Below are 13,191 nucleotides of genomic sequence, written 5' to 3'. Positions count from 1 at the left end.
GAATTCTACTTTATTTCAAATCAGTACTGACATTGGTAATAAAAATAGGATATATTTTTAAATCGCAATATGTTGCAATATGTTGTAAACATGGTCATTCGTAATAGTCATTATTATAGATCAGTATATGATTCCTTACCACATTGTGGTTTATGGTCATTATTACACATCAGTATATGATTCCTTATCACATTGTGGTTAGAATAACATCACATCATTATGCTAATATCCAAACTATACTAAACAAAAATATAAACTCAACATGTAAAGTGTTGGTCCCATGTTTCATGAGCTGAAATAAAACATCCCATCAATGTTCCGTACACACAGAAAGCTTCTTTCTCTCAAATATTGCTTACATTCCTGTTAGTGAGCATTTCCCCTTGGCCAAGATAATTCAGCCACCTGACAGGTGTGGCATATCAAGAATCTGATTAAACAGCATGATCATTACACAGGTGCACCTTGTGCTGGGGACAATAAAAGGATGTGCAATTTTGTCATTTAGATCAATGGCAATTGTATACCGTGACGAGATCCTGACGCCCATAGTCATGCTACTAATCCGCCACCTTCCCCTCACGGTTCAGCATGATGATGCACGGCCCCATGTCTCAAGGATCTGTACACATTTCCTGAAAATGGCCCAGTTCTTCCATGGCCTGCATACTCACTCAGGATGTTTGGGATGCTCTGATTCCACGTGTACGACGGCGAGTTCCAGTTCAATTCCTACCCAGCAACTTCGCACAGCCATTGAAGAGAAGTGGGGAAACATTCCACAGGCCACAATCAACAGCCTGATCACATCTATGCAAAGGAGATGTGCTTGAGGCAAATGGTGGTTACACCAGATACTGACTGGTTTTCTGATCCACGCCACAACAGATCTGTATTCCCAGTCATGTGAAATCCATAGATTAGGGCTGAATGAATTTATTACACTGATTTCCCTATGAATTGTAAACTCAGTAAAATCTTTGAAATTCTTGCACGTTGCATTTATATTTGTGTTCAATGTCCACTATAGAAGGACTTCCAGAAAGTGTCAATCATGAAAATTGATGCAATACAAATTAAACTTTACAGCAGAATGTTTTAGTCAATATGACTGAATAATAAACACGATGATGAATCTGAAGCTAAATGTGTTTCAGGACTTTAGAGAGAAGTTCCTGGCTTAGTTGGTAGAGCATGGCGCTTATAAGGTCATGAACACGGGTTGACTTCCCACTGGGCCCATCCATACCAAAATGTATAAAGGCAGTACTGTACTGAACACGAATTAGGATAAAGTCATCTGATCAATGGTATATATTATAATTATTAGGTCCTCAGAAGGTCTTCAGGACTTTAGAGAGTCGGTCTTCGAGAACGACTAAAGAGTAGGATTAAAGACTAACGCAAAGACTTCTATGGAAAGTTAGAAAAAACACTTCCGCAAAGACACAGACACAGATTCCTTCCTGGACTGAACATGCAGTTTATAGGTTTGGGGTTGGAGGTTATTAGAGGTTTGAGGTTACTCATTCTTGTTGGTCCATGCTCAGGGTCAGTGTGTCCTGGTTGGCTGAGGCAGTAGTTAGGGGTCAGGGGTCAGTGTTTGCGTCTCTGAGAGACCAGGTACTCCTCGATGTAGTTGAAGAGCAGGTCCAGCTCTCCCATTGCCTTATAAAAGCCCTTATCCTGCATCTAGACACACAGGAAGCACACACTCAGGTTAGAGGAACCACACCTTGTGGGGATACAGAATTCAGTCCCATTCAAAATCCTATTTTCCCTAACCCCTAACCCATACTCTTACCCTAATCCTAACTTTAACCCAAAAACCTAGCCTTAATACTAAACCTAATCCTAGTTCTTAACCCTATAACTAACCCTAGTTCCTAACCAACACTAAACCTAATCCTGGTTCCTAACACTCAAACTGACCCTAGCAGCTAACAAACACTGAACCTAATTCTAGTTCCTAACCCTAAAACTAACCCTAGCTCCTAACCAACACTAAACCTAATCCTAGTTCCTAACCCTAAAACTAACCCTAGCTCCTAACCAACCCTAAACCTAATTCTAACCTTAACACGAATTCTAGTCTTAACCCTAAACCCCTTAGAAATAGCATTTGACCTTGTGGGGACCAACAGCATGTCCCCAGTTGGTCAAGTTTCTGGTCTTTTACTATTCTTTTGGGGAATTCTGGTTCAGTATAGTTAAACACACACACACACACACACACACACACACACACACACACACACACACACACACACACACACACACACACACACACACACACACACACACACACACACACACACACACACAAGTAGACAATAAAGATAATTAAAATACCTGACAGGAAACACATTTAACATTCAGTTGATGCTTTCTATTTCCTGTCCAGACACATGGTCTATCGCATTAGATGTTCTTTCTATTTCCTGTCCAGTCATATGGTCTATCGCATTAGATGTTCTTTCTATTTCCTGTCCAGTCATATGGTCTATCACATTAGATGTTCTGTCTATTTCCTGTCCAGTCATATGGTCTATCACATTAGATGTTCTGTCTATTTCCTGTCCAGTCATATGGTCTATCACATTAGATGTTCTGTCTATTTCCTGTCCAGTCATATGGTCTATCACATTAAATGTTCTGTCTATTTCCTGTCCAGTCATATGGTCTATCACATTAGATGTTCTTTCTATTTCCTGTCCAGTCATATGGTCTATCACATTAGATGTTCTTTCTATTTCCTGTCCAGTCATATGGTCTATCACATTAGATGTTCTTTCTATTTCCTGTCCAGTCATATGGTCTATCACATTAAATGTTCTTTCTATTTCCTGTCCAGTCATATGGTCTATCACATTAGATGTTCTTTCTATTTCCTGTCCAGTCATATGGTCTATCACATTAGATGTTCTTTCTATTTCCTGTCCAGTCATATGGTCTATCACATTAAATGTTCTGTCTATTTCCTGTCCAGTCATATGGTCTATCACATTAGATGTTCTGTCTATTTCCTGTCCAGTCATATGGTCTATCACATTAAATGTTCTGTCTATTTCCTGTCCAGTCATATGGTCTATCACATTAGATGTTCTTTCTATTTCCTGTCCAGTCATATGGTCTATCACATTAGATGTTCTTTCTATTTCCTGTCCAGTCATATGGTCTATCACATTAAATGTTCTGTCTATTTCCTGTCCAGTCATATGGTCTATCACATTAGATGTTCTGTCTATTTCCTGTCCAGTCATATAGTCTATCACATTAGATGTTCTTGAATTTTTTTCTTGAAGGTGGATTTACTTTTTGCCTGAGAGATATGGATTGGTAAAGAGTTCCAATCAGCTATAGCTCTTTATAAAACTGTGTATTTAAGGTGATTTGTCCTTGGCTTGGGTTGTCTTAGCTGCCCTGAATTTGCCTGTCTGGTTTGGTGGTTATGCGTGTTGCTAGTATGTACTGGAATGAAAATACTGTTTTTATATATATATATAAATATATAAAACATTCCTAAATAAAATCAGAAGACTGGATAATAATTTGATTTCAACGTGAAGACACGAGATTCTGATGCATTTGGATAATATTTATTACGGTTAGAACAATGGAGAGTTAATCTGGATACCCTGTTTAGAACAATAGAGAGTTAATCTGGCTGCTCTGTTTTGAACAATGGAGAGTTAATCTGGATGCCCTGTTTAGAACAATAGAGAGTTAATCTGGCAGCCCTGTTTAGAACAATAGAGAGTTAATCTGGTAGCCCTGTTTAGAACAATGGAGAGTTAATCTAGATGCCCTGTTTAGAACAATGGAGAGTTAATCTGGCAGCCCTGTTTAGAACAATAGAGAGTTAATCTGGCTCCCCTGTTTAGAACAATGGAGAGTTAATCTGGATGCCCTGTTTAGAACAATGGAGAGTTAATCTGGCTGCCCTGTTTAGAACAATAGAGAGTTAATCTGGCTGCCCTGTTTAAAACAATGGAGAGTTAATCTGGCAGCCCTGTTTGGAACAATGGAGAGTTAATCTGGCAGCCCTGTTTAGAACAATGGAGAGTTAATCTGGAAGCCCTGTTTAGAACAATGGAGAGTTAATCTGGAAGCCCTGTTTAGAACAATGGAGAGTTAATCTGGCTGCCCTGTTTAGAACAATGGAGAGTTAATCTGGCTGCCCTGTTTAGAAAAATGGAAAGTTAATCTGGCTGCCCTGTTTAGAACAATGGAGAGTTAATCTGGCTGCCCTCTTTAGAACAATGGAGAGTTAATCTGGATGCCCTGTTTAGAACAATGGAGAGTTAATCTGGCTGCCCTGTTTAGAACAATGGAGAGTTAATCTGGCTGCCCTGTTTTGAGCCATTTGAAGATTTTTTTTATATCTTTCTTTGCTGCAGATGACCATATAACTGGACAGTACTCTAAGTGTGATAGGACCAGGGATTGACCATATAACCAGACAGTACTCTAAGTGTGATAGGACCAGGGATTAACCATGTAACTGGACAGTACTCTAAGTGTGATAGGACCAGGGATTAACCATGTAACTGGACAGTACTCTAAGTGTGACAGGACCAGGGGTTGACCATATAACCAGACAGTACTCTAAGTGTGATAGGACCAGGGATTGACCATATAACTGCACAGTACTCTAAGTGTGATAGGACCAGGGATTGAATCACCTGATTCAGTGTGCCATATTTTACATACTCTGAAAATTTTTTTGGAACAGCAAATCCCGTACCCATCATAATAACAATATTATCAATGTGTTCTGACCATGATAACATGACGCTTTGTAGTTTAGTTTTGTCCACTTGCTCTACATGCGTTCTATTCATCGACAAATTCAATGAGGGATCATCAGCAAGCATATATCTTGAACCAAATACAATGCATTTCATTTTAGAAATGTTCAACACCAATTTGTTCATATCAACCGACTCAGACACCATTTGTAGTTCACTGCTCAGTACATCTGTTAGCTCGTTAGATTCTGATGCTGCGCTAAACATTATAGTCATTAGCATACATGACCACTCCTGCTTTGTTCATTACTGAAGGTTAATCATTAGTAAAGATAAGAGAAGAGAAGTGGGCCTAGGCAACTTCCTTGAGGAACACCTCAGTGTATATCTTTACTGTTTGAAAAGCTACCATTAAAAAACACTTTTGGATTGATAGCTTTCCATCCAGGACACAGCTGCAGACTTAAAACCATAACGTTTGAGTTTACCTAGTAACAGTTCATGATCAACTACATCAAAAGCAGCACTGAAATCTGGCAACACCGCACCAACTAACTTCCTGTCGTCCCATACTCTTAACACCGGCAGCAAGCTTATAGGATGACTATTAGGACCCGTGAATGCAGTGTTTTATCCTTAAGAAGTGGAATAACCTTTGACTCTTTCCAGACTTCTGGGCACACCCCATACACCAAGCTCTTATTAAAAACATGAGAGATTGGGGCTGATATTTGGTTAGCTGTAACTCTAAGCAATTTGGTGTATAGATTATCTGTACCAGGTGACTTGTTATCTGAATGAGACAACAGCATCCTTTCTGCCTCTTCCCTTTCTACTTGATGAAATTTGAACCGGCATTGCCTCTCCTTCATGATGCAATCTTTTATAAGGGTATATGACATTCAGCCATCAGTTGGAATCATAGCATTTCTCAACTTGTCCGCTTTGCCTGTAAAAATATTACTTAAAGTTGTTTGCGATGTCATGTGGTTTAGTCATAAATATACCCTCTGACATGTTCTGGTCATCATAATCATGTTTAAGGATTATGTAAGACCTACTACACAATTAAGTTATTCATAATGGTCATAAAATGTGTCTTTTTTTAAATGCTAGTGCAGAATATGTATTATAAAACATTGTTCTAAAGCTGTATCAGTGGCACGAGGTTACAGTGATCACAACTTGGTTGCACTCACTAGGAGCACTACAATACCAAAGGCTGGCCCTAAGGTAATCTACCACAGGTCCTATAGAGGGTTCAATCAGGACTCACTCACTAGGAACACTACAATACCTGGCCCTAAGGTAATCTACCACAGGTCCTATAGAGGGTTCAATCAGGACTCACTCACTAGGAACACTACAATACCAAAGGCTGGCCCTAAGGTAATCTACCACAGGTCCTATAGAGGGTTCAATCAGGACTCACTCACTAGGAACACTACAATACCTGGCCCTAAGGTAATCTACCACAGGTCCTATAGAGGGTTCAATCAGGACTCACTTGTGGATGTGATTAAGAAAGGGAATGGTTAAAAGTGTGTAGTAAGGATGATCCTGAAATGTCACTAAGTTTGTTAATGAAATGATTTATGAGTATAGCTGATAAGCCCCTTTAAGAAATGATTTATGAGTACAGCTGATAAACACGCCCCTTTAAGAAAATGCACTGTGAGGTCAAACGGTGCCCCGTGGACTGATGACAAGCTGAGAAATGTAATTATTCAACTTTATGATGTCAAAAAAGTAACAGATAAATCTGGTTCTCTGATAAGCAAAGTTATTGTAAATTAAGAACATGTTTGCCTCTTCTGTTGAATCAGAGAGTATATTTATTACAAAACCACATGACATCGCAAACTACTTGATGAATATTTTATGTACACACACAGATACACACACATAAATGCATGTGCACACACACACACACACACTCAGAGCCTGCTGGGGACTGACCTTTTTATATGAGGAGATTAAGTTGTTGATGTCAAACGGTTTCTTACAGGAGAAGTAGTTCCTCTGTGGAGAGAGAAAGAGGGGAAGGGGGAGGAAGAGATCAGATCTTGTGACAGCCACCCCACGCTGCAATATTGTTGGGAGGCTCCAGGCTGCTACAGTAGTACACTGGAAACAGACAGACATACAGACATACAGACAGACAGACAGACAGACAGACAGACAGACAGACAGACAGACAGACAGACAGACTCTCTCTCTAGCGTAAGAAGGTTGTTGGATGCTGTGTAAATTAGGAAGTAACCGTGTCAGAGTGTGTTTAGGGTTAGACCGCCAGCTGGTCCCTAACTCTGAGGTTTCCAGGGCGGGGGATACATATACAACTATGTCACAGAACATGACGAAGCATTAATGATATGACACACATCCATGGAATAAATAGGAGCAGTTTATATAGGACCAGACTATATAGGACCAGATTATATAGGACCAGACTATATAGGACCAGATTATATAGGACCAGACTATATTGGACTATATAGGACCAGACTATATAGGACCAGATTATATAGGACCAGATTATATAGGACCAGATTATATAGGACCAGACTATATTGGACTATATAGGACCAGACTATATAGGACCAGACTATATTGGACTATATAGGACCAGACTATATAGGACCAGATTATATAGGACCAGATTATATAGGACCAGACTATATAGGACCAGATTATATAGGACCAGACTATATAGGACCAGATTATATAGGACCAGACTATATAGGACTATATAGGACCAGACTATATAGGACCAGATTATATAGGACCAGATTATATAGGACCAGACTATATAGGACCAGATTATATAGGACCAGACTATATAGGACTATATAGGACCAGACTATATAGGACTAGACTATATAGGACTATATAGGACCAGACTATATAGGACCAGGCTATATAGGACTATATAGGACCAGACTATATTGGACTATATAGGACCAGACTATATAGGACTATATAGGACCAGACTATATAGGACCAGATTATATAGGACCAGACTATATAGGACCAGATTATATAGGAACAGACTATATAAGACTATATAGGACCAGACTATATAGGACTAGACTATATAGGACTATATAGGATCAGACTATATAGGACCAGATTATATAGGACCAGACTATATAGGACCAGATTATATAGGACCAGACTATATAGGACTATATAGGACCAGACTATATAGGACTAGACTATATAGGACTATATAGGACCAGACTATATAGGACTATATAGACCAGACTATATAGGATTATATAGGACCAGACTATATAGGACTATATAGGACCAAATTATATAGGACCAGACTATATAGGACCAGATTATATAGGACCAGACTATATAGGACTATATAGGACCAGATTATATAGGACTATATAGGACCAGACTATATAGGACTAAATAGGACCAGACTATATAGGACTATATAGGACCAGATTATATAGGACTATATAGGACCAGACTATATAGGACTATATAGGACCAGACTATATAGGACTATATAGGACCAGACTATATAGGACTATATAGGACCAGACTATATAGGACTATATAGGACCAGTCTATATAGGACTATATAGGACCAGACTATATAGGACTAAATAGGACCAGACTATATAGGACTATATAGGACCAGACTATATAGGACTATATAGGACCAGACTATATAGGACTATATAGGACCAGACTATATAGGACTATATAGGACCAGACTATATAAGACTATATAGGACCAGATTATATAGGACCAGACTATATAGGACTATATAGGACCAGACTATATAGGACCATATAGGACCAGACTATATAGGACTATATAGAACCAGACTATATAGGACTATATAGGACCAGACTATATAGGACCAGATTATATAGGACCAGATTATATAGGACCAGACTATATAGGACCAGATTATATAGGACCAGACTATATAGGACTATATAGGACCAGACTATATAGGACTATATAGGACCAGACTATATAGGACTATATAGGACCAGACTATATAGGACTATATAGGACCAGACTATATGGGACTATATAGGACCAGACTACTTTAACAGGATATCAGACCAGGCTACATACACATTGGACGATCTTCTTCTTCAGCTCGTGGAAGATGTTTCCGATGGAGTCGATGGGAGATTTAAAGTTGTGTGTTCCATTGTTGTTGTTCATGGCGCTGGGCAGCACCGTGTGGAGATAGAACTTCAGGATGCTGTCCATAGTATGACACCCCACCGGACTCTGATGAGGAAACAAAGTCATCAACATCACAACTTTGCTATGTATTTCTGGAGAGAGGAGCAAACACACTGAAGATGAGTTAACTATAACTAACCCTAACTAACCTTAACCCTAGCTGAAGATGAGGACATTTTAACTAACCTTAACTAATCTTAACCCTAATTGAAGATGAGGACATTACAACTAACCCTAAAATTAGGAAATTATCCAGAAACTCTTGGGGGATAATGGTTTATTTTTTAAATAAATGTTGTTAATCTTCAACACACAGAGGAGACAGTATGAACTCAACTTGATGTGGTCTAGAATCCCCTTGTCTAGCAGAGGAGACAGTATGAACTCACCTTGATGTGGTCTAGAATCCCCTCGTCTAGCAGAGGAGACAGTATGAACTCACCTTGATGTGGTCTAGAATCCCCTCGTCTAGCAGAGGAGACAGTATGAACTCACCTTGATGTGGTCTAGAATCCCCTCTCTATCAGAGGAGACAGTATGAACTCACCTTGATGTGGTCTAGAATCCCCTCTCTATCAGAGGAGTCAGTATGACCTCCCCTTGATGTGGTCTAGAATCCCCTCGTCTAGCAGAGGAGACAGTATGAACTCACCTTGATGTGGTCTAGAATCCCCTCTCTATCAGAGGAGACAGGTATGAACTCACCTTGATGTGGTCTAGAATCCCCTCTCTATCAGAGGAGACAGTATGAACTCACCTTGATGTGGTCTAGAATCCCCTCTCTATCAGAGGAGACAGTATGAACTCACCTTGATGTGGTCTAGAATCCCCTCGTCTAGCAGAGGAGACAGTTTGAACTAACCTTGATGTGGTCTAGAATCCCCTCTCTATCAGAGGAGACAGTATGAACTCACCTTGATGTGGTCTAGAATCCCCTCTCTATCAGAGGAGACAGTATGAACTCACCTTGATGTGGTCTAGAATCCCCTTGTCGAGAAGAGAAGACAGTATGAACTCACCTTGATGTGGTCTAGAATCCCCTTGTCGAGAAGAGGTGTCTCCAGCTCATCATTAGCCTCCTGCAGACAACAAACAGCCCAGTTTAGTGAAGTCTGTTTTGTATCATATCCAGTCATGCAGTGGGTGTAAACGGTACAATAAGGTGCTTACTAAAGGGTTGTATATAAAGGTTAGATCAAGAAGTGGTTCTAATTGATACAATGATATGCTTGGTTTGGGTTATGTACAGAGCCTTCGGTAAGTATTGAACCCTTGACTTGTTCTAAAATTTATAAAATTGATTAAATCATTTTTTTCCCTCATCATTCGACACATAATATCCCATAATGACATCACAATACCCCATAATGACCTCACAATACCCCATAATGACAAAGCAAAAACAGGTTTTGAACCACCAAGACTCTTCCTAGAGCACTCAGGGGAGAAGGGCAATGGTCAGGGAGGTGACCAAGAATCCAATGGTCACTCTGACAGAGCTCCAGAGTTCCTCTGTGGAGATGGGAGAACCTTTCAGAAGGACAAGCATCTCTGCAGCACTCCACCAATCATGCCTTTATGGTAGAGTGGCCAGACGGCAGCCACTCATAAGTAAAAGGCACATAACAGTCTGCTTGGAGTTTGCCAAAAGGCACCTAAAGACTCTCAGACCATGAGAAACAAGATTCTCTGGTCTGATGAAACCAAGATTGGCCCCTTTGGCCTGAAATCCAAACGTCACGTCTGGAGGAAACCTGGCACCATCCCTACGGTGAAGCATGGTGGTGGCAGCATCATGCTATGAGGATGTTTTTCAGCAGCAGGGACTGGGAGACTAGTCAGGATTGAGAGAAGGATGAACAGAGTCTTTGAATGTACTTTGAGTGGCCCAGCCAGAGCCCGGACTTAAACCCGATCAAACATCTCTGGAAAAACCTGAAAACAGCTGTGATGCGACGCTCCCCATCCAACAGAGCTTGAGAGATCTGCAGAGAAGAATGGGAGAAACTCCCCGAATACAGGTGTTTCGACCTTGTTGTGTCATAAAGGTTAAATAAAGATTAAATGAAATAAATATATATATTAAAAAATATATATTTTTATATACTTTAGAATAAGGCCATAACATAACAAAATGTGTAAAAAGTCAAGGGGTCTGAATACTTTCCAAAATCACTGTGTAGAGTACTTACATAGTAGTATATTAATTTAAATATATATATAGTACTTAGATAGTAGTATATTAATGTATATATATAGAGTAATTACATAGTAGTATATTCATTTAAATGTATATATAGAGTACTTACATACTACTAATTAATATAAATATGTTTATATATATATATATGAGAGAGATAGAGAGAGAGAGAGAGTACTTAGATGGTAGTATATTAATATAAATGTATATTTCTATAGTACTTATATGGTGGTATATTCAAATAAATGTGTATATTAGAGTACTTACATAGTGGTATATTAATATAAATGTATATATAGAGTACTTACATGGTAGTATATTAATATAAACGTGTAAATATATATATATACAGTATATATATATATATATATATATAGAGTACTTGCATAGTAGTATTTTCATATAAATGTATGTATATAGAGAGAGTACTTTCATAGAAGTATGTTAATATAAAAGTATATACATAGTATAGTACTTACAGAGTAGTATATTAATATAAATGTATATATATATATATATATATATATATATATATATATATATATAGAGAGAGAGAGAGAGAGAGAGAGAGTACTTACGTAGTAGTCTCTGATGGTGGAGAAGGCGGTGCGGAGCTCCTTCAGTCTGACGGGGAAGCCCTCTACGAAGGAGCAGCAGCGGTCGGAGCACAGTACACGTCTGCACTGGGCATGCTCACACTGCAGCGCTGCAGCCAACAGCACGGATAGGAGGAGAGAGCAGGGAGACATCCTGGAGTCTACTGGTGCTGGAGATACTGATCCTCTGGACCTGACACCGTCTGGTGCTGGAGTCTACTGGTGCTGGAGATACTGATCCTCTGGACCTGACACCGTCTGGTGCTGGAGTCTACTGGTGCTGGAGTCTACTGGTGCTGGAGATACTGATCTTCTGGACCTGACACCGTCTGGTGCTGGAGTCTACCGGTGCTGGAGTCTACTGGTGCCTGAAATACTGATCCTCTGGACCTGACACTGTCTGGTGCTGGAGTCTACCGGTGCTGGAGTCTACCGGTGCTGGAGATACTGATCCTCTGGACCTGACACCGTCTGGTGCTGGAGTCTACCGGTGCTGGAGTCTACTGGTGCTGGAAAAACTGATCCTCTGGACCTGACACAGTCTGGTGCTGGAGTCTACTGGTGCTGGAGATACTGATCCTCTGGACCTGACACCGTCTGATGCTGGAGTCTACTGGTTCTCCTTCTCCTGTAGATGTCCTGTTCAGCAGCAGACAGGAGAGCATGTGTACTGTCTGGCCTCAACCCTTCATCGTTTATACCCTGAGAAACTCTATCCTCACCTATTTCCTTTGTGATGTGATCTGGTGATTGGGGGGAAGGGGAGGGAGTTCCTGACAGAACTAGGGTTAACTCGGCAAACTTGATGTTCATGATGCAACATATTCAGTCATTTACATGTCTGCTGCGTTGGGGAAAGTTCTGACTGTGTAATTTACTTCCTCCACATTCCAATTCTCTACATCATATAGACCATAGACAGAAATAGAGAGAAATTCCTGGTACAGACTTCTAAATAGATCTTTACAAATGCGTGATTCATGAGAAATATCTATTTATATGTTTAATTTGCTTTGTAGATTTATCCGTGTTTCACCCTATCATGAGATAATTCTGCTAGTCCAGTGTTTCCCTCAGTTATGTTTTTACTGGTCATGTTCATGAATTGTGCATCAATTAATTCAAACAGTTTCTTTTGACCCCATACAACAGTGGTTCCTAACTCCAGTCCTCCAGTACCCCCAACAGTGGTTCATAACTCCAGTCCTCCAGTACCCCCAACAGTGGTTCCTAACTCCAGTCCTCCAGTACCCCCAACAGTGGTTCATAACTCCAGTCCTCCAGTACCCCCAACAGTGGTTCCTAACTCCAGTCCTCCAGTACCCCCAACAGTGGTTCATAACTCCAGTCCTCCAGTACCCCCAACAGTGGTTCCTAACTCCAGTCCTCCAGTACCCCCAACAGTGGTTCATAACT

General features: G+C 40.0%; 1 protein-coding gene across 1 annotated transcript; it reads right to left on the bottom strand.

The window, feature by feature from the left end:
- Positions 1-1,520: 1,520 nt before the first annotated feature.
- LOC139369963 (interleukin-10-like) lies at positions 1,521-11,928 on the bottom strand. The gene is made up of 5 exons (XM_071109247.1): positions 11,758-11,928; positions 9,999-10,058; positions 8,863-9,024; positions 6,711-6,773; positions 1,521-1,692 (listed from the first exon to the last, which is right to left on the bottom strand). Exons 1-5 carry the CDS (start codon positions 11,926-11,928, stop codon positions 1,597-1,599), a joined length of 552 nt encoding a protein of 183 aa, XP_070965348.1. The 3' UTR covers positions 1,521-1,596.
- Between the last annotated feature and the right edge of the window lie 1,263 nt (positions 11,929-13,191).

Source organism: Oncorhynchus clarkii, chromosome 17 (genome assembly GCF_045791955.1).
Source record: "Oncorhynchus clarkii lewisi isolate Uvic-CL-2024 chromosome 17, UVic_Ocla_1.0, whole genome shotgun sequence".
Taxonomy (NCBI): domain Eukaryota; kingdom Metazoa; phylum Chordata; class Actinopteri; order Salmoniformes; family Salmonidae; genus Oncorhynchus; species Oncorhynchus clarkii.
Note: the sequence above shows the minus strand (reverse complement) of the source record. Positions and strands in the feature narration are given on the sequence as shown.

What these genes read in the sequence shown, in the direction of transcription:
- LOC139369963 (XM_071109247.1), bottom strand. Translation starts at nt 11,928, where the DNA reads ATGTCTCCCTGCTCTCTCCTCCTATCCGTGCTGTTGGCTGCAGCGCTG. An exon ending in AGAAGAAGATCGTCCAATGT is followed by an intron (nt 6,774 to 8,862) that starts GTATGTAGCCTG and finishes CTCTCTCCACAG; the next exon opens with AGGAACTACTTCTCCTGTAA. An exon ending in TAATCTCCTCATATAAAAAG is followed by an intron (nt 1,693 to 6,710) that starts GTCAGTCCCCAG and finishes CTGTGTGTCTAG; the next exon opens with ATGCAGGATAAGGGCTTTTA.